This window comes from Ciconia boyciana, chromosome 3 (genome assembly GCF_034638445.1).
Source record: "Ciconia boyciana chromosome 3, ASM3463844v1, whole genome shotgun sequence".
Classification (NCBI taxonomy): Eukaryota; Metazoa; Chordata; class Aves; order Ciconiiformes; family Ciconiidae; genus Ciconia; species Ciconia boyciana.
In genome coordinates this window covers 89404374-89429080 of record NC_132936.1, presented here as the reverse complement: position 1 = coordinate 89429080, position 24707 = coordinate 89404374, and the positions used below count along the sequence as shown (strand labels likewise).

Sequence of the window (24707 nt, the reverse complement as noted above, 5' to 3'; positions counted from 1 at the left end):
CTTTGAAGCAAACTACAGCAGTCAAGCCAGACCTCAGTCATATTTCACCCACCTACCCTTTCAGCCCAACGTTAGTATAATCAGGGCCTACAAAAGCCAGTGGCAGTAATTAGCAGCCCACTGGGACACAATGCTGATTTTTTCCATAGGTGGTTGGCTGATTAACAGTTCCTTCCTTCTGGCAAGACATTTGGTAGTGACATAAACCCTGGATCGGTTCCTGAAATCCAACAGTCAGTCTAACACTATTCTGTTCCCTTTCAGAGGATCTTACCCTCTTGGGATGTATTTCCAAACAGCCAAGGACAGAGGGCTCTTTTTTTTTTTTTTCCTGGTGCCAAAAATTACACTGAAAATCAAGGCAACCACTTCTAGTTTCTGGGCTCTCTTGTTCATTAATAAAGCCATTATCTCTTCAGCTTCCTAGCATTTCTTACATGACTTCTGAGGCTTTTTCCATCTTTCAACATTGTAATTTTTTTCCATCAAATGGCAGTCCCACAGACAGTGACAAATGGACTGTGATCATTTTTCCATGACAAGTTACCTCGCCCAGTTGCTTCAGGACTGCCTCAGTGTGCTCTGGTCATTGGCAGCCATCAGCTGGGTTGTCAAAGGTCACAGAAAAGATACTGCTGTGCTTATAAGTAGACATGAGTTCAGAGCCGTATGCAGACTCCTTGCTTGTGCAGGGCATCCTTAGTAGGGAAACCTGTATCAATTTGGTCCAAGAAGTTCATATCTGGAGCCAATGTAAGAGTTGGAGTGTGGCACGCTCCCAGGAGTCTGGCTTTCTGCTCATCTGAGGGGAGCAGAATCTCATTCCCTTCAGATCCAGCCATCTAAGAGGAAATGTAAATCTTCTGGCAGATGTTTTAAGCAGAAACACTTTTTTGCCAAGGGAAGGGAGTCCACTCTCATCGCTGTTTCAGGCTGTAACAGCTACATATAAGTGCCTGGCTAGCAGTGTTCCCCCTTCCCGGACGTCCAGCTTCCTTGGAACTGTCATTAGAACTAGTTATTACTGTTACGATTTTTTTTCAGATGGTGTCATTCCTGTAGCAGTCACTATTTGGTCTCTGCTGAATGATAAACAGAAATAAGAAAAGTCTCACTCTGGGTTAGCAATCTAAAATAAACATATAGAAGATAGAATATGCTGAGAGAAACAGCAGTAATTTAAAACATAAGACTAGATCAGAAAAATAATTTTCCAAACACCTTTTCCTGCAGTGACTTTGGGGATACTAGTTCACAAATTTTTTCTAAATATATATGAAGCCAGTCGTTGCTTTGTCTGATCTTGAATCTCTGAATGCTCTTTCACTGCAGTTGCTATAAGGTCTTGTGTGTTTCAGCCTGTCAAGGTGGTTTCTAATATCAGTAGTACCTAAAGGAATAATCTTGATTTTGGATGCCTTTTCTTGATCTGTTTATCAGTCACTTTATTTTACTCTGCAGGATGTTCAGTCTTTTAAAATCCCATGAATTAGGTAATTTACTTGAAATATGATAGATTTTCATTCAGATCCCATTTCAGTCAGGAAAAAAGATGTCGCAACTTTAAACTGCAGAGTTTTCTGGACTGACTGGGATTCAATTTTCTGGGTTCAAAAATGTCTCCTGTTGAAGGTCTTCCACTTTGGACAAAATAATACCTGCATCAGAGCAAGAATGACATTTTATCCTGGGTGTCAGAGCACTCCCTATGGGGTAAGGGGACCCCATGATTCTGTCAGTGCTTCAGGCAATGGGTGAGGTTCAGGTGAGGCCAGGATACAGACAGTTCCCGTATCTTTTTTCTAGATTCCTGCTCCAAATCAAGTAGGAATAGGAGCTTATATATTTCTGTTCCCAAGTGTATATTGTAACTAATGGGCTATAAATTAAAAAGAAAAAGAAAGTGAGTGGAAATACCTTTTTCTCATCAGTTCTGTGGATGTAAGCTAAATCACTTTCTGACAAGGAATGAATTTTACCATTGACCTTTAAAGGCCCAAACCAGGACATCAACAATATATGGGCTGATTATAACTTCAACCTTTGCTGGCATGCTGTATATTTTGCTCCCTCTATTTCACTGTTTTCTCTCCTGCTAGACTCTCAGCTTTTTGGGGTGAGTGCTCTTTTTACTCTGTACAGTGTAAAAACCTGCAAAACAGCGTAGCTGTGATTCTGATACTGCCAGATTTATAAATAATAGCAACAGTAAAGTCTACAAACGTTCTGAGTGACACCAACATGGAGGAAGAAAAAAAGATAGAAAAGAACTCTTTACTCTTTATCAGCAAATTTGTGAGTAACCTGAAATAGCACACAATTTTATTGGCTCGCTAAAATTTTTTGCAATAGGCCGTCTTCAAGTAATTTCAGCAAAAGCTTTTTGTCATCTCCAAACTCATTCCCTGTTGAAGACATCACCCAAAACTAGTCCAGAGGAACCTTTTGCTTTCTGGAAAAATGACTTTTTTCAACTGTGGTTCCTATGATGCTCCTTCATGTCAGTGCATCCTGTGTCTTTCTCTTCAGATTCTGAATATACTCTCTTCATACTCCAAATTTCTGGTTCCTAATGCCATTCTGATTGTATACTATATACTTTCTTTATGATGTTGGGCAGTTTGTCATATTTTTATTTTCCTTTGCTGAAAAATTGTGCTAATAAATCTTACCTTTCTCACAGTATATTTTTTCTGAGATCAATTACTGTCCATACAATGCCTGGAAATCACTAGAATGAAGTACTACATATACAGTAGGCGTAAATGCTTGGTAAAATGAAAAATTAGCTTTGTTGCTATGTCTATTGTCCTAGTTTTCTGATAATTCCAATCGGAGGAGAGGAATAATGAGTGGTTTTGTAAAGCAGACTTGTTCACAGCGGGCCCTGAAGTAAGATCATGGTTTTACTTTAAATGGGTCAAGAATGGGTAAAAAAAGTCTGGAAAAAAAATTTAATCTAGTAGTCCAGATTTTAATCTTGTAATCTACCCCATCGTTAGATCTATGAACTAAATCTCCTTAGCCTGTCTACTTGCTAGGAGGAACAGTGGATTCTGTGATCCATTTCACTGCAATTACTTTTTGTGGTGAAGTGGACACGTATCTACACTGGACAAAACCAGGTCTTAATGGGAAAAGCAATATTGTATGCATACATGTATGTACATAGGTACGTGCAGGGAACACACAGGGACAACTTTAAAGATATTATACCTTTTTAGTGAGCGATATATTACACATGCAGTACATGGTGGTGGTGGTTATCTTTTGCTGCTATTTGTTTTGTGATCTTTGGTAAGTAATGTACAGCCCTGTTTCATATCTCCCTCCATAAAATAGATGTAGAAATGCCCATTATACAGGTAACATTAAAAAGATGGATTATTCTTTAGAATATCTCAGTATGAAACTTACTACAAAGACTCACATTGTTGTTATTTCCCATGCCACGTTGTGGAAGTGCATCTTTCACTCTAGTCTTCTTATTGAAATGAAGAAAGATGTCTTTCCTGTCAGCTGCCTCTAAACTTTTAGACACTGTTGCAAGCCAAATTTTATTTTTAATTTTATTTTTTGAAGATTGATTGATTGATTGATTTAGGACCCTGTGGCAAGGTCATCAGGTATCATGACTTCATTCTAATTTATTTTTGACAGTGTAATTCTTCAAAGTTTGGGTCTTTGGCTGAATTCGTAGGAAGCACCATATATTGAGAAAGACAAAATCAGGCTCTTCAATGCCTAAATCAATTCCAGTCCTTAACTAATATCCTCTGAGGTCTATTAAAGCAAGAATGAGCTCATCTGAATAGCAAGGAAGTCCATAACTTTTGAGACTGTAAAACTGCAGACTGAATGCTTTGGATTGAAAAACTGCTATGGTAAGCAATGTGCCACATCAGTTTCTTGCCAGTAGTTTAATTAATATCACAACAATGCAGTAACTAAAGCTGTAGTTCTAAATTTTGCATTTGTGAGCTTTATTTTTAGCATGAATAGGAACTTTTTGTTGTGTAAAAGGCAGCAGGCTTGAAAAGGCTGAATTTACTCTAGCCATGTGAGTTACAGCAGAGGACTGTGTGATTTGTTGACCCATTGCAGGATGTCCTGTTATTTTCCAGTGAATTGCATGAAAGCTGTTCATTACACTGCAAACAGTGATTTGAGTTGGGGAGCATGGTAAAATAGTGTATCACAACTCTGCCCAAGATTTATCTGACCACAATCATTAAGAAAAATATGTTGCTACATCATATTGCTTTAGAAAAGATAAGGCATGAATCTTTGTCTTAGTCGGTGTTGACAAGTGTTGGATATAAACTACAGTTTCTGCACTTCCTTTGACAATATCTAGACAACTAAATTTTTACTCTCAAAATATTTCTAGTGTACAACTTAACATAAATTTTGCATCATTCCCATGCACAAAAGAAGTCCTTCTGAGCTTTGAAACCTTTTGATGTGATTCCAGCTACTGCCTAATACAGTAGTTTGAATCTAGAGACATTTGGTATAGGGGAGAAAGATAGTGCGAAGTTCAGTTACTAGTACATTGTATTTGGTTAAGGAAGGTGGGGATCCATGCCAAGTGAGCTTCTTCTCCCCTACCCCAAACCCTCACCTGAAAAAGAAATTTTAAAAAGGAGGGGTTGAGATAGCATGCTTTTCAGAGGGGTGACGCTCATCCATCTGACTGGGAAAAATATTTTAGAACAGTATGTCTGTTTTTAAGCAATGAGTGAAGTACTTAGTGGAGAGTACTTATCAGGAGGCAGAAAAATAGATTACTAATACCATGAACTGTTTTGGAAAATTGGAAATCCATTATAGATTATGTATCACTAAATTATGTTGTTCCAGCAGGTCCCATAAACAGTTGCTTCCATGTGAGTCAAGAAGTCTAACTTTCAGTACACGTTTTGTGATCTAGGCTACCTCTCCTTGCTTTGAATCACCTTGGCCGATCACCATTGATTGCTGAGGCATGTAAAAACTTGCAACAATGGCAGTCAACAGGAACCAGCTGCATGATAGCTATTCAAACAGTAAATAAAGGCCCTGAGAAATATTCAAGGGTCTTATAATAGTTTCCATGACATTATGACATTTTAGAGAATGTCCTTTTCACTCTCTGGGATGTGGCCATTTTCCTATTTTTTGACAATGATTAAAATGTCCGTATTATTGAATCACCATAATAGAATCCTAGAAAGGTACTGGAAACAGTTTGTTTCAAGCATTCATTTGTCTTATGGAGTGTTTCGAGCTGCTTCCCTTAAAGACTGGAAGAACCTTTACTGGTTTAAATTGGTGTTAGTCAGAGGGTAGTCAATAATAATTCTCCAAAATAGAAGTTCTTGAAATGACTAAAACACTGTACAACATCTTTTAAAGATATTTGCATACCTCTCCTTTGATTATATGAAACTAATATTCAGCTAGGGGACAATCAAATTTGTTGGCAAAATTCTAGAGGAGGAAACTTCAGATACTGTGCTCTTTTAAGAGCTGCAGTTGTACAAAATGAATTCAATCTTTTTTTATTTGTGACTTTAAAAAACTTGGAGACTGGTCAGTGTGGATTTGAGCATTGACACTGAATATTCAAGCAACATGCTGGTGAGTTAGGCAGTCAATTTTTATCAGCGCTCTAGGAATTGCCACTTTCACTTTTGAGATCTGTCAAATATTTTAAGGTATAGAGTAGACTGATCAACCGTGTATGATCTTAACCATGTTGCATGTGCTTTTCTAAACCCTAAACTCCCTGTATTTCATACCCATTCATTCAGAAAACATATGCTGCAGTAAATATTGTTATTTTACATTGCAGTATACATTAAAAAAGCATAATTACTATAGCTACCATTTTATCATGTGATATATCATGCATTAAGATATTAGATTGTTTTGATATTAGTGTTCAAAACAAATGTCTAACTTGATGTCAGTATATCTTCAGTTAGAACCAATAATTCAATGGGCACAAATTCTTCAAATCACTGAAGCATAAATTGAACTTTGCACAAATAACTACACCTCTACTTAGTGAAGTGTTCAGTCATTTGCATAAATATTAACTTTAATGGGATTTATGCATGCATTTAAACTTAAGTACATATTTCAATGCACTGATGAATGTGGATTGGATTATGCATTGTGAATACCTAAATATTCTGAGGGTTTCGGACCTACATATCTCTTTTGAGCCACTAAATGTCCTCAGTGGCACTTTGTGTCTCCACTGGTTGCAGAATTAAGGAATAAAGCAGATTTGCCTTATAGCTGTCAGTTTGGTAAGATAGGCCTAGAGGTTGCCTTAACAAATGTGTAATGTCTAAGACAGTCTGAAATACCAGCCTCACAGTTGCTAGGGATTAGGCTGAACAGTATCCTTCCTCAGGTAACCAAATTACCCACAGGGTTTCTTTTAACTGATGCTGGAAATTGCAATGGAATTACAAACGTGCCAAGAATTTTTGGGTGGTCTGGCATAAGGCCCTATTTCTCTGATGCTAAGCTGTAAGTACTTTTTTGCTTTTCCTCCCTTCCTCCCATCCTCTGTCTTTTATGAGTTGATAAATAGTGAACTTCTATTTATTGCTCTTCCCATCATCCAGTCAATTTTTATTTCAGCTTGTAACCTATGCAGCTTGGATGGGAATTTTGCAGTCAGCTCTAAGCTCCTGAAATTAGGAGGTTTATAAAGGCAGTGTTGTCACAGACACAAAACTTGGTCCTGTTGCTCATGGAATAAACCGCAACTTCCATCGTCTTGACTGAGAGTAGGCATTGGGCTCTTGGCCCTGCAAGGTGCCAGTCATCCCCAGGGGCCCGAGCTGTGTGCGGCACAAGGATTTTGTAAAACAGTATGGAGAAAGGGCAATGAAAAGAACTAGGATAGCCCTTGTGTAATTATGACTCCTTTTTCACCAAAAGGAGTAGCAGTATTTAAGGGACCCAGTTTAAATATGGGAAATGTTTTGGTCAGCAAGTCAGCAACCAGAATGACTAACACTTAACTGAAGTGACTTCAGAATGTGTTAAATACATGTGCCTTTCATTGGAAGAGTCTCCAGGTCCAGGCAAGATGCTATGGTGAAGTCTAGCTGCTTAGCTCTGTGTATTGTTTCTATTTTGACAGATCTCTTTAGATACTATCTTGCTTTCTTGCTAAGTAGCCTAGCATCCTTGTATGCTGCTTTTTGAGAGAAGAAATACTGTCTGTAATGTTATTTGCTTAGGTTTTTATCACAAAGAGTACATGTAAAACAGAAAAGCTTTAATAATAAGACTTGGTCTGTGAGTGTTATTGGTCTTTAAGAAATTCAGTTGGGCTATGATGTTCGAGACTTATGAAAGCTTTGAGCTTTTTTGGTGTCTTTTCTCTTACTACAGGAATTTATACATGTACATTCTAAATATATATACACTCTAAAGATTGTTCTGACAACACACTTAAACATTAAATCACCATAATCATCAGTTATATATAATGCTTACCAAATAGTTTCAGAGTGTGTCCATAATAACCCTGTTTCTACAGTACCCAGCATCTTCATGAATGAATTGGAAGTAATTGCAAAATCATTGCCAGTAAAATTCATGGATGACAAAGACTGAGAGAATAATAAACATTTATGAGGACAGGTAAATAATACAGAGTAACTGGAATTGCTTGGTAAATTAGACCTATTGAAATAAAATGTGCCACCACTGCAAAGGTAGAACACATACTCCACATCTGAAGTGGGGATCTACAGCTATGATTTATTTCACCAAATCTCACAGCTGCAGTGTAAATGTCGGCATCTGAGCTAGTTACTCTAGACTTCCTTTATGGATAAAATGGAGAAAAATGGACACACTTTGACTGTTATTCATCTGACATATTTTAGAAGCCTGCTTTAGGATAATACAAATTACAGTCTGAGAGTGCCTTTTATTCTCTGTCAAATAGAAGGGTGGCCCAAATGTCTACATTTGGTCAGATGAATCTCAGCATAGGTATCTGAACAGAAATGGAAAACATTGTGTTCTCCTCTGGCAAAGAAGGCTAATGTGACCCTTGAATCTATAAGCGGGGGAGTCAGTAGGAAGGGGGATGTCAATTTGCTTCACTATAGAACATTTATGAGGTTGCCTCTGTAACATACAATATACAGATGCAGTGATCTTTGAAAAGGCTGCTTAAAAATGTGTGTGTCTAAAAAAATCACAGAAATTAATAGCTGAAGTGGGATTGCAGTGGATAAGAGTGGAGTATGAGTCTGACAGAAATGCAATTACTATTTTTGGTGTGCAGAATTGTGAGCTTGACAGATATTGGACTTGCAACTGGAGAGGCTGAGAACTGTTGGTCTGTTTGCTCCTCTCTTACCTTTAAGACTTAATTAAATCTAAGATGTTATTGGGATAAACTTATCTTAATCCCATTTAATTTTATTAAATTAAACTGACTTCTTCAAATGGACTTGCTGATCTTAATTTTCTCTTTATTAAAAGCATCTTATTTTAATAAATTTCCCACAGTTGTTTTTGATGCTTCTTTTTAAATTTTTGAGTAAATATTGTAATGTTGTAACTAAGTTGGATAATGTTAAGGGAAGGTTATTTGTACTACCATGTTTCGGTGCTTGGTTTTTTGCACTAATTGTACGCAGGGTCTGGGGAAACCTTCATCTTGATTTGAATGCCTAAGTAGAGCACTTAAACATGAATGGTGTGAACAACTGTTATATTTTCCAATACCCATACAATTTAGAGTATTACTAGTCTGTGCAGTTCTTACGCACTGCCAGACACCAGAGCCAGTAATCCATGAAGAGCTGATATTGATTATGTGAGGTAATGCAGCCTGCCTCATACTGAGCAATGCACTGCACAGCTGCAATATGGCATCCAACTGCAATGTGTCTTATCTTACCTTCAGAATTCAAACATAAAAAGTACAAATTCAATTTGTTCAGAAGTCGGGTTCACCCCCTCCCAATAGCCTCACAGGGAACACAACATTGTTTTTGTCTGCGGACAGAGTAGCTTTGGAATTGCCATGTGTCCCATCCACCCTTTTCAGAGCCATATGACAGAAAACACAAGGTTTTCTCTTCTGACAGTTCAGCTTCTGGTGAGGACAACCTTATGCGGGTTGGAAAGTTGAACTGGCGTTTATGGAGCTGGCATTATTTTTCATGGGGCAGGGCAGGGGAGCTTTTGAAACTTCAGCAATCACATGTAAATCTTGAATCATGACAGGGCTCTGTCACTGATCGTTTCACATACTCTTAGTTCTTAATGAAGTCCATTCGCAAGAGTGAAGGTGAGTGAAATCCTCAACTGAAGCTGTAGGCCTCTATAAACCACAGCCCTCATAATAAGAGATGAGGGGTCTTTGATTCTGAGTGCAACTTCATCCAGTATACAAATATAAATCCAGCCCAGGTTCCAGTGTGGAGTCAAACGCTAGTACCACAGTTTGCTTCACCATAGCCTGTGCTTCCCAACGAGTACATATTTTTCTTCAGCTATACAGTCCTCTATCACAAACTGCTGTCCCATCACAAAACTGTGGCTTCAAAATTGAGCACAAATTATCTACGGAAATGAAAAGACTGGAAATGTTTTATAAGAGATGACCTCAGATATTTTGGGAAACTGCTCAAGTGTGCTTTCTCTTGCTGTACGTGTAGCTGCATGCACCTGTGATTGCCCAGCAGGCCCTCATACCCTGCTTGCTCCGAAGCGCTCAAGTCACAAATTCAGTTTAGCCACAGTATAGCAGCTTCCATATCACATTTTCTCACAGACATTTTTCTTCATCTTAGTGAAAGTGAAGCTTCAGAAGATCTGCAATATCTTCTACTCATTTAATGCTTTCTTTTTGCCACCAAGTATAAAACAGTGAGTTACTGAGTTTACTAGAAACATATGTTCAGTAGTTGCTGCACTTTTAAGTAGAGTCAGAAATAGAAAATTGTTATTTATGCTTTCAGAGCATAATGTATCAGAAATCCGTTTTAAAATGCCATGCCCTAATTTAAATGTGTCAGAGCTCTTCTGACACCTTCTTCAAAGTCTTGAAAACGTCTTTTGATTTGGACCCATCAAGTTGGTCAGAATTGTTCTGTCAGATGCACATCTGTAGTTGCCATTTAAATTTTTAGAAATTAAGCAAATTGTAAGCCATGGTCAGCAATTTATATGAAATGTTCAGATATCTGAGGTATCCATAGCTTTTAAAGTGTTAAAATATTACAGTCCAGAAAACTTCCTTTTTAAAGATATTTTTAAAGCTTCCACAAAAAGAGAACAGAATAATATGCTGCTGTTTCACAGGATTATCATTATATAGTCATAGATTTTGTGTCCAGAAGGAAATATTATGATTATTTAGTGTGATTTTTCTGTCTTGCAAAAATATCATACCCAATGATATTTCATATTAAACCCCTAATTTCTGTTTGAACTATGGTTTATAGGCTTTTACCATTGTAAAACTGACATTTGCTGGTGCTTACATTACACTCTTGTATTCCATTTGTGTATTTAGAAGAGAAGATACTGGTCATGGAAAACTTCAGACCTTGTTTTCTACTCCTCTCAGGGCAGCCTGGCACTCCAATACCCCCTACAAAGCTTTGCTCATTTCTGCCTCTGTGGGACTGGATACCTGAACACTGGAAATAGGCACATAATGAAGATGCTCTTGGACGTACTTCTTGTAGGAGGAAGGCTGGGAAGGTGAAAAAGAGGTGTAGGAGTTACTGATTATTTGGAGTTTCCTGTCCCCACTTCTCCCTTCTGTGGAGGGAGGTGGGGAGTGCTTCATGGTTCCTCTCCGTGGCAAATCTCTGGCTTGTTTCTCTACCTCCGTCTGCAAGAAGGAGAAAGATGAACTTTGTAGAGAGGACAGAAAATCCATGTCCTATTTCTATCCTGTAGCCTGAGTCTGGAAGGAGGACTAGCCCTTAATCAACCTTTTCAATGTTCAGGAGATTTTCAGAGGTGCAGTGCATTACAGATGAGTAATGTTGGGGCTATGGGAGTGCAATTGGGCAGAGGGGGCAATGACGCTGACTGGTTGGCGTACGCTTGTTTTGGTAAGAGAGATATCTTCTCTCAGAGGACGTGCTGTCCGTGTGGGAATCTTTTAAAATTAAGGATTTAAAATGTTGGGATAGCAAAGAACAGTGACTGCTAACGTTGTGTGTAAAAGCAGTGGCGCTTGCAATGAATAGATAGGGAGCACTTTTAGGAAGTATAAGAAACAGAAGAGTAGTCAGGGAAAGAGGAGTGGTGTAAAGCAACAGGAAGGAAAGGGAAACATGTATCTGTACTTTGAAGATTATACTCCTTTCTAAGGAGAGTTCAGTTAAGGATGGGGTGTGTTCAGGACACTAGAATAGCAGAAGAGATAGGGAGAGAACTAATTCTTACAAATGACGTGGAAGCAAAGGAATAGGAGGTAATGGAACAGGTGAACATTTTCACATGCCTATTTCTGTGGTGGCTGATGTCTGTAATTGTTTCAGGAGACGGTGCTTTTATAATAAATCTTCCTATCACTTAAAGCCAGAACTGCAGAACATTTTACATTTGATCGCTATGCAAACAGATTATAATCCTCATCAAATACCCTCTGGTTTTCTTGTTTCTCTCTCTTTTGTTATAGCTTTGTTATAAGTGGTTATAGCTTCATTTTTACAAGTGTCACTAACAGAACCTAAACTGTGGAAAACTGTAATATTTAAAGCAAATATTGACATTTAGTGGTGTATTGTGTACCACAGACTATTTTTATGAGCATTTACAGGATGCACTGGGCAGAGCTGATCATGTCCGTTCTCAGGCTCCTCAAACATAGATTGCAATGAGTATGTACAAATTTAAAAGTCTGGAGAATAATTGGATATAAAAGCTGGAAGAATTCTGAAAGAAAAATAACAACTAATATTGTTCTGATCTACAAGCTATAGAAATTATGATGTTCAAGCAAATATTTAAAAAAAAATTAATCTTGTTCTTGAATCCTTTATACAGCAAAATTATTGTGAAACTTAGGGGAGGAAAGATGGTTCTTTATGGCAGGAAAATTTTCCTTTACAGAATATTTTGCATTTGCCCATTTTGAAGACCCAAATAGATTTCAAGGGTAGAATTTTTTCTAGTTGAATTGTGTAGGTGAGCCTTTGTATTTCATGTACCCTAACTAAATTCAAGAAGATGTGAAGGTACACAGTGTCCTTCTTTTGAGAGGTGTCAGGTGTGAAGAGTTTAACTTATAGCTTGTTTTACTAGAAGAACTGAATATAACTGGAGATTGTTCCATCCAAAGGATTAGAATCACAGGTCTAAGCAGTCAGGAATAGGTAGTCCAAGGGATAGGTAGTCCACGGAGATTTCCAGAAAGCGTCAGAGTTAAGATGACGAATCCCCAGGTGTGTTTTATCAAGAATGCTGTAGCAGCACCTGCCATGGTATTGGAAGGATGGAGAGAATGGAGAGATGGAATTGAAATGTTGTTGTTGCATCTTAACTCACCTTTTAATGAACAAGTTTCCCCTGCACATGCTTGGAGTAAATGGAAAGCAAGTGCTGGAACCATCTTCCATCTGGAATAATTGCTCAAAATAAGTCACAGATCAATTTTGTCTTTCCTTGCGCCCTAGATTGCCGGTTCAGCTAGCACATCCAGTGATGCTTCTGCCTTCAATGAATTGTACCTGTGTTATTAAGAGTATTGCAAGGTTGTGTTCTTGCCATGGAAAAATGTGTGTTGCAGCTGTCTTTTCTGCTCTCCCCATGAGCCTTCAACAATTCTACTCTCAGTTTTCTCCAGCACACCTCTATGTGTGAAAGCTGAATTGTAAAGCATCACCAATTGTAAAGTTTCAGCCATCATAAGGTTGTCATGCATTTTTGTGACTAGATTATCTAGTCTAATTATTTTTTAGACCAAGACACAAATATTTTTGTTCTTCTGAAGAACAAATTCGTACGTTTAGTGTCAATGTCAGAAAATAAGGAAAATAATTAGGCACAAGTCACTAACTCTTCCTTCTTTTTCAACTTTTTCAACAAAAGCCTCTTCCTTTTCTTCAACTAGGGTTCTTCTTTCCTACAGATGAAAAAAGCCTGTCTTCCTTTATTGTTGGCAGCTCTGCACACCTGGAGGTTTGACTGGGAACATGTTCTGAAAAGAGATGCTTTCCATGGGTGTTACTCTGTGGAAAGCTAAATCTCCCATAGCTGTTACTGCCATGCTCTTAGATTAAATTAAACAGTTTGGCATAACTATTAATCACTTCAATTATTTCCATAATTCCAACTCCAAGACAGTTTTGTATTTTTAGCTGGCTTAATCGTATCACATGGCCATGACTTTCAAGGCATTGCCCAAGGGAGAGAAACAACTTACTTGGAAAAATCTTATTAGGCTGGAAGGCAGAAGTGTTCTCAGTGACAAGCCCTCCTGGTTGTTTTGCAGCCCCTGGTTGGCTGCCTGTTTGGAAGCAGCTTCCATGCCTTGAACTAGAGTGTTTAGGAAAGGACAAGACTTCTTTGGTGTATGGAAATCTGATGAAGAACAGTCAAGGTGTAAAAGGCCCAGCTAGCCAGGTCTTTGCTTGTCCTTACATCAGCCAATCCCCAAAATGCCTCATCTTGAGAACACAGAAGACATCTCATTGAAACCTGTGACTAAATCCTTCCCAGAGCTGGGCATCCTGCCCAGCTCGCTCCATCTTAAAGTCTCTTACAAAAGGGATAAAGACCATGAATCCAGAGAGGGCTGGGAGATTATTGGTCCAACAGACACTCCCTATTCTCTACCTGGATATGAAGCCAGTGTTGACTTAACCCTATGCACTAGTGTAAAGGTTAGAGGAAACCCCAACCTTGCACTGTTTTGTTTTGTTAATGAAATGCTAGAAGACAATGGAAAGCAACTCAAAAGACTGCACAAGAAAGAGAAAGATTAATCCCGTGTCAAGGGACACTTTAACCTGATCCATCCATCAGTCCCACTGTGTGCAAAGTGAGTCCTAATGATGCATCAGTCATTGGCCTGTAACTTGGTGTATAGTTGGTTTTTTTCTTTCACTTATAAATCTGTCCCAGTCCCCATGTTTCTGAGGTTTTAATTGTAAGGCTTACAGCATGTTACAGAAATACTGAGAATTATACTTGGGCCATTGGGAAAAGATAGCTTAAAAGAATTTTTCTTTTCGGTAGCTCCTTAAACCTAATATTTCAGACATCGTTATTAGTCTCTTACAGGCCAGATTTATTTTTTAGATCAATCAGTGAGCAGCGCTTGATCTACAAAGATGTTTTAGAGACAGATTGTTACAGGATAACAGGCTGAGTGCAGAAATTGATGTAGTCCCATAAAAACTGGAGGAGGTTACATTGAAGCTAACAGATTCAGTGTAAGTCTATTGCAAAGCTTTAAGAGGGCTGGGTATGTATGTTAACTGTGCTGATAAAATTTCTCTACTGTGGGTTTGTTTGTCCTAACATTCACCTTATGCCTTCTGGTGGCAAATTCAGCTATGCACAAAATTATTTCCAGGTGATCTTTTTTATCAGAGAACTAATTGTAGGGGAAGTACATGTGCAAAATGCAGTGGGGTCAGGCTGCCCTCCTTGTAAGGCCCTACAGAATGGTGGGGCAGCTGAGACCAATCTTGATTTAATCATCCCAGGAATACAGAGAGGTCTGCTGTTTCCTAGAGCAGATGGAAAGACAAAACTGCAAATTAAATGTGAAAGTGAGTGCTGATTCTCCCTGTAAATATTTTCTGTTCTCAATTTATGGTAAATAAGGAGCAGTGGAATAAGAAAATTATGCATTTCTAGACAGATGCAGATTACAGGCTTTTTAATAGAGGTACTCCTGTGATGCCCAGTGAGCATCTGTTGGTTACAGAGTGCTTGGTTAGATTTTCACACACCTTCTCTGTTCATCTCCAGGCCTCCACCCCTGCTGAAGACTGATTTTTTTAGAACTGTATTTAAAATATTCCTGCAAGAATTTGCACTTACAAAGCACTCACAAAACACTTTTGCGAGTAGCAGGGCCTTTTATAAGAAGAGAGAGATAATGAACTGCAGTGTCTTAAAGACTAGATTTTTAAAGGTATTTAAGTGCTTATAGTGATGGAAATTGAATATCTAGATGCTTTTGGAAATCCCTCAAGATGCTTAAGTGTGTCTGTAGATGCTTTAATAAATTTGTTCCAAGTGGTTTGCCTAAGGTGCAGTTAGTCACTGCTAGAGAGTTGAAAAGGGAAACTTTCTCTTACTGCTGTAGCCATTAATCATTCTTGCCTTCTTTATGACAAAGCAATGGGGAAATATAGCTGTTCGTAGAATCTGATGGAATAGGGAAGAAATAGCAATGAGTTATTAAAAACCCCCAAAGTTCAGCTTTTCCTGAGTAGTAGACTTCTCCTGTAAGCTCATGCTTATAACTGTAATGGATGAAGGTAGCCTCTCATTGTTCGTGAAGTCTCTATAATCACCACATCGTTAATCAAAATTATTTGCTAAATCCTTTCTACAGTGTGGTTGAGGATCTGTGAAGTAGCAGGTAGCAGGTCTTTGAGAGAATTTAATCTGCTCAATGCATTTTGATAGTAAAAATCACATGCTATTATTTCTCTTTTCTGGTTGATCAATAGTTCTTGTTGCAAACCTAATATCTGGTTTGAGTATTTAATGTTTCCAAGTTTGCATTCATTTCTCTTGATATAAACTCATTTACTTACAAACAGAGGGTGAGTATGAATGCCAGGTGAAATGATTTTTTGTGTATTTACAAAAAATAGTGATACAATCCCCACAAGTAGCTTTTGTCAGTGTAACCTTTTTACCCTGTTTTTCATCATTACGGCATATTCTCAGTTTACTGTTTTTCTCATCAAATGCTTTTGTTTCCATTAAGCAGGATGCTGAGAAACTGGCCGGTGAAGAGCATGTCTGGAAAGAAGTCAAAAATGCTGTAAATGAAGTGAGATATCCAAAATCAAAAGAAGGTATCCTTTCAGTGTCAGGCTACAGTCTGTCATTCAGTTGTGAAAACAATCCAGAGAGCCCCTTAGTACGCAGTTCATCTTTTGAGATTTATTTCCTAAAGGTTTACATTTTTATGTTGTTTTAAAATGTATTTTTAATTCATTTGATGTTCAAACCATGTAATATTCTTAATTGTATTAATAATAATAATAGATTACTGATTACTGGACAGGAACTGCTTCATGGCAAGGAGAGTAGTTATCTAGGATGTGAAGAGATATTTTGGCTCAGGTTTAGACTTCTGCCATCACAGCCCACCAGTTTGTATAAATCCATTTCTAAATGAAATTAAGCTTAATCTGAAATGTTAAATTCTTTGTCCCATTACTCCCATTGTGAACATTTCCAGGTTCTCATTCTTTGCACAGCAATGACAATAGCAAGGACATAATCACAGTCAGGTTCACTGCAAACATTGTAGAATCATTATAATAAGTTATAATAATAATATGTAATAATAATTTATAATTAAGCAAATTGAATGAGATGATCTTGCACTAATAAACAGAACTGGAGCCTAATGGCCATCATGTAGATATTCAATCCAATTAACAAAATTAGTGAACAGCAACAGCCAAGAAAAGATGAGCAGAAGAGAGGTGGAGATTTTTACTAGAAGACTATGAGTGTATTGATCCCTCTCTCATCTTAGTCTATTCAGTGGAATTTCACTGACTGTGAATTTGGCCTATTGTAGTAAGATGCCTTACCATTTTCAGAAATATGGGCCTTCTCTGGAGCTAGAGAGAATTAAATCTTCCAGTACTCCTTTTCAGCAGCATAAAAACCAAGTTTGCGTAGTGATATTCCAGGCTGGAAACAAGTGATCACAATTTTTATTGTAACAAAAAAAAACCACAACAGCTGAGTTTGTTTCTTTCTAATCCAGAGGGATTTTGTTTGTTAGTAAAAGGGACACACTCATCTCATCTAACTTTAATTTTCGTACAGTCTCTAGTCTGTCTTAAGTTCCTCTGTAGTCACTGGATTGAGACAGACAATACTGAAATAGATCTTCAGGTATTCAGTTATACTTCAGGGCCCATGTTTTAACCTGAAAGTTAAGTTATAGGTATGCAACATGTAGTTGCAATCATTTTTATACCAAAAGTATGGAGCCAGAATACTGCTCCTATTTAATGTTCCTATATTTAATTGCAGGAGAAATTGCACCTACTGAGTTTTGCTAGGGTCTTTAATTAAGATTACAGATTTAACTGATATTTAAAAATTAATCAAACACATTGTAGTAAAAGGTATCAGGACTGGTTGAAAAAATATGTCCTTGTTCTCTGTTCAGCTTCTGTTCTCAGACATGGGCTATTTGAAATGCATCATCTTTCCTTCCACTGCGCTACAATACCCGTGCTAATTGGCATGCATGGGCAAGTGCAGTACCTGAAGAGAGGGCTTGACGTTTTGTCCACTTGCCAAGCATGAATAGAAAACCTTCCGCGATGACTGAGGCACATAGTCATTAGTTTCTGCAAATGTAATTTTTTTAGCAAATTAAAACAACAGTTCCTACAGTTGAGAAAGTTAGTGACTTCCAAAACCTGAACTACTGATTACAACTGATGCAGTGTTGTAATGCTAAATCTGCAGTTAGAGAACTTGAAACAATACGTGTGAGCGAACCATCTCAGACCCAAATTCCAGTTTAAGCATACAAATTGAGATGCTAAAGCCCAGTGCAGGGACGTTATTGTGGAGAGAAGGATTCCTGTGCATCTCAGGCCACACAACAGTAGCAGAGCTGCTTGAGGGCTGCTCCTCTAGTCTTGCGCAGATACAGGATAGTCAGCTTCTCTTTTGTCCTGTTGCAGCTGATAGAGGATTTTCTAGTTTGCAGTTTACGTACCTGAAAATTTGGTCCTAACAGGTTTTGCAATATAGCATATCTGCTATTAGATGCTAGTGACTGAACAAAGCAGTATAATGAGAAGTAAAAGCAGACAGACTAATACTATGCATCAGCTAAAATGGTAATCTCTCAAGAATGTCAGTGCTTTGTACTTTCTACAAAAATTGTATCAAGTGGAAATAATATCCCTCATTTTTCTGTTTGTCTGTCCTTAATCAGTTGTAAAGAATACATGGATGTTTGCCAGAGATATAAAGGTTAAGGTGCAATTTTATAATAACACATTCCTTCCCTTATATGGTTCTTTCAATCCAAGGGCATGAGAGCAATTCACAAATAATTAGTTTAGCCTTGTAACAACCACGCTATGAATCCTGGCCCAGCCACGTAGTGGTCACATTCTTAAATTTAAGTATGTAAATATTCCCATGTTCAGGAAGGGCTAATTACTTCATCACAGGGTTATCATTGTACGCTTAAATCCATTGCTGGATTGGGGTGAATAGTATTTTCAGTAATGTAATGAAAATAACTGCTGAACTTCCTTGAGTTGATTGTATGGAAAGGACTGTGATACAAACAATGTTATTACTTCTCTTACTATAAGTGGTTTTTTAAATTATTTGATTTGTTTTTACTGATGTGTATAGTACCTTTTCAGTGTTTAGACTGCTTGCATTCTGGGACTCCTGTAAAGTCCCAGATGACAGTACTCATTTAAAATCTGGGAGTGTTGGTATTCAGCTTAGGTGTGGTCAGAGAGAGAAGAATCTGTTCCACAGATAAGTCAAACCAGCGTAGAATGTAATGAAAATAAGTGATTTGTGGTAAGGAATATCCAACTAAAGTGAATGCAAGCCCCAGCTTACTTTTCCTCTCTTCCAAACACACAAAAAATCTTCTTGTAGCACTGGAGGTAAAAATCTTTACCGCCAAGATCCTTAATCCTGAACTACAGTCAGACATCAGAACTGCAATAATTTTCTTTCTCATGCATGAAACATGCAGCTGTACATAAAAAAAAAAATGCTCTTTACAACTGTTTCAAGGAAAAAGAAAATTAATTAATTGCAAGAAAAGGTTCTAATTTCATGAGAATTCTAAGCCAAATGTTGGGCAGCTTAAAAGTATGTGTCGTTATTTTAATATATAAAAAATTAAATTTGTTTTTTTAGCTGCTGAGACATTTTGTTAAGACACATTTCCATGGGTTCTTGCCCTTGGGTGTAAGATTTGGAGAAGTATCTTAAGTAAATAATAATGTTTCAGCAGCTAAATAAAAAGTATTTGAATTTTAGTTTGTTATGTATTAAAATATCCTTTCATTTTGTCATTTTTCTTTTACCCTTTATTGCTGAAATACTGCCTTCTTTAGAAATTGTTTTGCTAAATGTAAAGAAAGCATAGTTACCTAAGCTACCACTTCAGAGTTTAAGTATGTTTTCAAGAATTGAAGCGGAGTTTGGAATGATGGCAGCTTTTTTATCTTAATGCTCTGTAGCTCTTACTCCTTGCTAACAACATTTAGAACTTGTATTTTTGTTGGATTAAAGATATTTCTTTAACTAAGGCTAACAAACAGAGTGGGAGCAGGTTCTGGCAAGATGCCAGAATCTTTTGAGCAGCAATATGGGTCGTCTTCCAGACACAAATATCTATCAGCTGAAAATGCTTGACTGTGCCATGGATGCTTGTATTAACCTTGAATCCTGGGAAGAAGCTTTGTATTATGGCAGCAGGACTCTGGGACCATACAGGTAAGAGATGTAATTGGTTCAACTGTTTCCAAAGATGGGGGAAGAGAGGGCTGTCTCATTCAAAGCAAAGATTGTGTTTCATCTAGATGCTTCTTACTGTTTTTATTTCTTGCTGTACATCTTGCCTTGCTTTCCAGATTAATGGATGAGGCAGAACTCCCATTCTGCTTCCACAGTCAGGCTGAGAGCAAATAAAATGAAAATAGGAACTATAATAATAACTGATTATTAGCTCCTCACTGTTTCATGTGTTCAGATGCTGCCCCATCCCTGAGCAGAAGCTGACTTTCTGGTTCAGACTCTATTGCCATGCGGGTATCAGTGTTTTATGCTGAGCTAGGTCAAGCTTGAGGGACAGGTAGCTGGCTGAAATAATGTATATTCTCTGTATGCTCTATACATAGAGCTTACAGAAAGAATAAAAAAAATCTTGCAAAATGCAGTTTCAACCGGAAATTAAAAAGCCCCTGGTCCTTATTTTGGGAAGGGGCTGAGGTGGTGAAGCACTTGCTGTTCTTCTCTCCTGGTCAGTACTTGCTCCTGTGCTATGAACTGGGAGAGTTTGAGTCTGATGGCCTTTTATCGGTAAGGAAGGATGCTCTAGGACATCCTACTTCATGTGGTAGCTCTTGAAATTGATTGGAGTCTGGAGCTGTAATGCAGCTTTGGTCATCTAGTGGAGAAAGGGCAGGTGCTGTCTGCTTTGGTCTGTGTTCTAAAAGCTCTAAGACTCAAATCTTTGGGTTCTGGATATTTGTGTTGTTTGTAATTAAATGTAGACCTGTGCTGAATGTCCAGATATAATGTCATTCACGCATGAATGTTCATTCTTGGTAAAGTATTTTTTAGAGCATCCATTTCTTCTCTGTTGGTTCTTCGAAACCGTGGGATGTTCCAGTACATAGTGTGATGTTGAGAAGTGTGAGGGGCATGCTAGCGCTGAACAGTATGTGCTGCTGTGAATATGAACATCTTGGATTTTACATGTCTTCCCTAATCAAACCAGGATGCCATCAGCATTCAGCATTTTGCCTGAGGAAATTTCATCTGGCAGCCTGTTTCTGAATAAAACTCTGGGCTTTACTTGAGAAACAACACAGCATTTCAGAGCTTTCACTACAAAGTAATTAGCAAGAAACCTGCATAGGCTGTGGTACACCAGACCTGCAGAGAAGCTCAGTGTTCATAATGACTATTACTTTCCACAGAGGAGGGCATGAGCGCCTACAAATTCTCACGTTTCTTCAGGGTGAAATTCACGTCATGCGTGTCCCACTTAACCTTTCAAACAGGGCTTATGTAGTACTGCGGCAGTACATGCTTTCTGCCAGCCTTCTACCGTGTGGCGTGCTCCAGATGAATAGAGTAGTCTGCCTGTTTAAATGTTCCCTTATTAAATAAAAAAAAAAATCTCACTTGTTTTTTATTTTATAACTTGTTAACTCAGTTCTTCACAGCTGAAAACTGAGGATTTTTCTACAGACATTTCCGAGAGCAGAGATTACAGTGAGAGCAAGTGCAATTTTACCAGATAATTTAATAAAGCTTTCTCTGTTTTGCTTACTGAAGTGTACTGTAGTTTTCAAGCTGTTTAATGCAGGAGTTTGGAGATAAAGGAAAGGGTTCAACTGTGCATTCAATTAGTATCTCTTAAAGAATGCTATTTACATCAGATATTTGACTTTTTTTGCACCTTGAAGAGCTCGTCCTTGTTCTCGTCTCATCCAAAGACATTGCTTAAGAGAGATTTTCAGTTGTTGTTTTTTCTTTATATCTTCAAGTCATCACTACAAGCTTTGACACACCTGAAACAAAATCCTCAGTTTCTCATTACAACAAATTGTGCCCTAAGCAGCAGGAGAGCAAATCCCAGGAAATCTTTTGGGATGCATTGAATTTCTCCTGTTGAATCAATCTACTGCTTGGCTGCTCCTGCAGTTCCATTATAGCTATCTATTTTCCTTTCCTCAGCTCTGGAAAAAGTATTCATATAGCTCTCCACAGGGAATCACCTGAGAATCCGAGCAGTCCATATAAATAGGAAATCATTGTTACAACTTTAAAAGCCCTGGAGATTTGGTCAAAACCAATTTTAATTTCAGGTAATGTGTTTATTGTGCATTTTCCATTTCTTTAGCAGCAGGATTAATTTTCAGTGCTGTGTGACACATTGTATTGTAATGTATGTTTTCATTATGATGGTTGCTGACTTTTTCAGAATCACCCACTTGATGTGACTGGCAGAGACAAATGGTTAAACTAAAAATGATTTGTCATACTGAATACCAACCTCTATGTTTTAGGTAGTGATGATAACCTATGAGGAACATTGTTTAGGACCTCTCTAATATTTTTAGAACTTCTAAAAGAAGGGGAGAGATGGTGGCTGTCAAGATGTAAAGCTGCCTTCTCCTTTTGTGCTGAACCGTAACTGTCCATTATTTGTTAAAACCTACTACATGTACTTTCACTGAATAGCCTAAGCCAAATGTATCTACACAGCTTTTCTTGTAAATGTCACAGTGATTGTCTGTCCAAGAGCCTTAACAAAAGTGAAGACCTTTGCCTAACTGAAAGCTGCCCCACATCATAGTCAGTACCCAGCAGCTTGCAAAAATAAACTTCCTTTCAAAAATCCTCATGAGCCTTAACCACAGAATAACAGAATATCAGCAAGAGGTGTTACATGGGTTTGTCATGTCTCAGCACATTCACACTCTGGGCTGACTGCTGCTCGTGAAGGATCGGATTCAGAGATACTGAGTAAGGCAGACTTCCCTTAGGTTACCTCTGAGGAAGGACTCCAGCATTTAGCCCTTAAATTGCAGAGAAGGCACATCTGTTCTGGGGATTGGGTTTGGGTTTTTTTTTCCCCTTGTCTCAAGCATTCAGTGCTTACACTGCAGACAAAGAGTGGAAGTATCGTCTGTTATAGATGATACTAGATGTCCTCAGCTATTGCGACGAGTAATAGGAGGAAAAGAAGTAGCTAAGTGACACCACAGGCCTCCTGCATTTAGGAAGCAGAGGGGACTGGGTAAAGCTGTATCACCTCTCTGGGCTCCCGTGGCATCAGATCTGGTGAGATTCTGATACAGAGAGGACAAACGTGTTTGTCTGTTTCTGTTCTGCACTGCTCATAATCTCCTGCTGAACTGAAAGCTAATGTGTAAGTCCCACTGATTTTCAGATGGGCTGTTTTAATTAAGAACCCTTCATCTCCAGCGCTGCAGCATTAGGAGTTACTGGAGAGCTCCAACATTAATGAGAGGAAATTCCTTCTTTTCACCCCATACAGAAGCGTTGTGCAGAAGTGCTGTTCTGTCTCTTCCCTCAGCAGCACTGCACATCCTTCCCCCTCCGTCCTCCCTCCACTGAGTCAGCACCGATACGGGGCTTGTGCTGATGTGGCTATTCTGCTTCTGGAGTGGGAGGGAGCTGGGTAGGTGCGAGCATCCCATATTTGTGTTAGATGTGCATCATTTGTCTTCTCTTCTCACTCCTCCTATTCTCTATCTCTTCAGTGATGTTTTGCAGTATCCCTTTCCTTAGTGACTGCGGGCTTTTAGGGAACAGGGACAACAATCCCAGTCAACACAATTTCGGATTGTTTTGCAAAGAGCTGGGTTTAAGAACAGTGGCTGGGATGTGCTTCTTGTTGAGTATTTTCTGAGAACATGGTTGAATTTTCATTGTGTGAATGAAATGTCAGCCAGGAATTTTTGATTTAGAATTCTAATTCAATAGATATGATGGACTGCAGTTTCTAAGTATGTGAACTTCAATCAAAAGGCGGATTAAAAATTAATGGTTGCTATAGTGTCTTTTCTGTGAGTCATGACCTTGTAAAAAAGCCAAAAATAGCTGTAGAACCTAACATTCTTGGAAGACACTTTGAACCTATTTTCTCTTCTTCAAAAAGGCTCTCCAATAAAGAGTCTGATTTTCTTTTGGTTTGATTTCCCCCCTGCTTTTCAAAGGTGTTTTACAAAAATATCCTGCTCTTACAGGTATGTGTTTTGTAATACACACATGATACATGCAATGACTGGAAATAAATTAAAAGTTTTCATCTTTACCTATGATCAAATATATATGGTTCTTTACTGAGTTCAGCAGACTCCTGAGTACTGGCTAGTTCTGAGGACTTGACTTGAATTTACATTTACACTGAAAGTTAGAGTACCCAGAAAACTCAAAAAAAAGTGAACTGCAGTGATAAATAGGACCACTGGGGGATGCTAGTGCTTAAGGGTTAACGTCTGGATTCAGCGCCAATCGGCACCCTGGTTGTGGGAGGTCCCCTGGGGACTTGTGCGTGGCTGGCAGATTTCTGAACCTACAGATAGTAGTAATTCAGTGACCAAAGTTCAGTGTCTTAATCATAAAACATCAGTAGTAAACATAAATCTTACCTCCGGGATCACCTGAGAGGGAGACAAAAATGTGAAGGTGGAGAAAGCAATTCAAAGAAAGAATGAAACAAAGAACAAAAAGAATAAAATCTACCTTGCGCACTTTTCTGGGGTTTTAGAAAATGGCCACGGGCATTTATCTCTAAATGTTTAGAGCAAAATGTGTGGAAAGAAGAGAAAAAAATCTTACTAAAGAACTGTAAGATATTTTTAAAAATACAGCTCATGGGAAAATCTGAATAGCTGGGTTATCCTTTCTTTCCATTGTCTAATCAAAAAGGTGTGAATTAAGATTTAGAAATTGACTTTTTGTTCATGAATGGTTCCACTGATTTGTCGTCTAGAGAAGGGAAGATAGTAGTCCCAAGTAAACGTCACAGGTTTGTGAAAGGAAGAACGAGGTACATTTGCTAAAAGACTAGGTTGTGTCTGTGCAGATGTGCAAGGCTGGGGGCATCACAGCTCACTGGAACCTCAGGGAGCTGTTGCTATAAACCGAGTGAAGAGCACCAAGCAGCCTTGGTGCACCTTCAACGTAAGGAAGTCAACAGAGGGATGAGAGCTTGATGTGACAAACTGCTGAAGCAGGTA

General features: G+C 38.3%; 1 protein-coding gene across 6 annotated transcripts in view; it reads left to right on the top strand.

The window, feature by feature from the left end:
* Positions 1-24707, top strand: part of SMYD3 (SET and MYND domain containing 3) — a 424609-nt gene that overhangs the window by 355391 nt on the left and 44511 nt on the right. For 4 of the 6 annotated variants that reach the window (XM_072856508.1, XM_072856509.1, XM_072856505.1 and 1 more), the window contains 2 exons: positions 15950-16040; positions 19527-19701. In XM_072856508.1, the coding sequence (XP_072712609.1) occupies positions 15950-16040; positions 19527-19701 (266 nt within the window). The remainder of the gene's footprint in view (positions 1-15949; positions 16041-19526; positions 19702-24707) is intronic. The other 2 variants (XM_072856507.1, XM_072856511.1) reach the window with 1 other exon arrangement.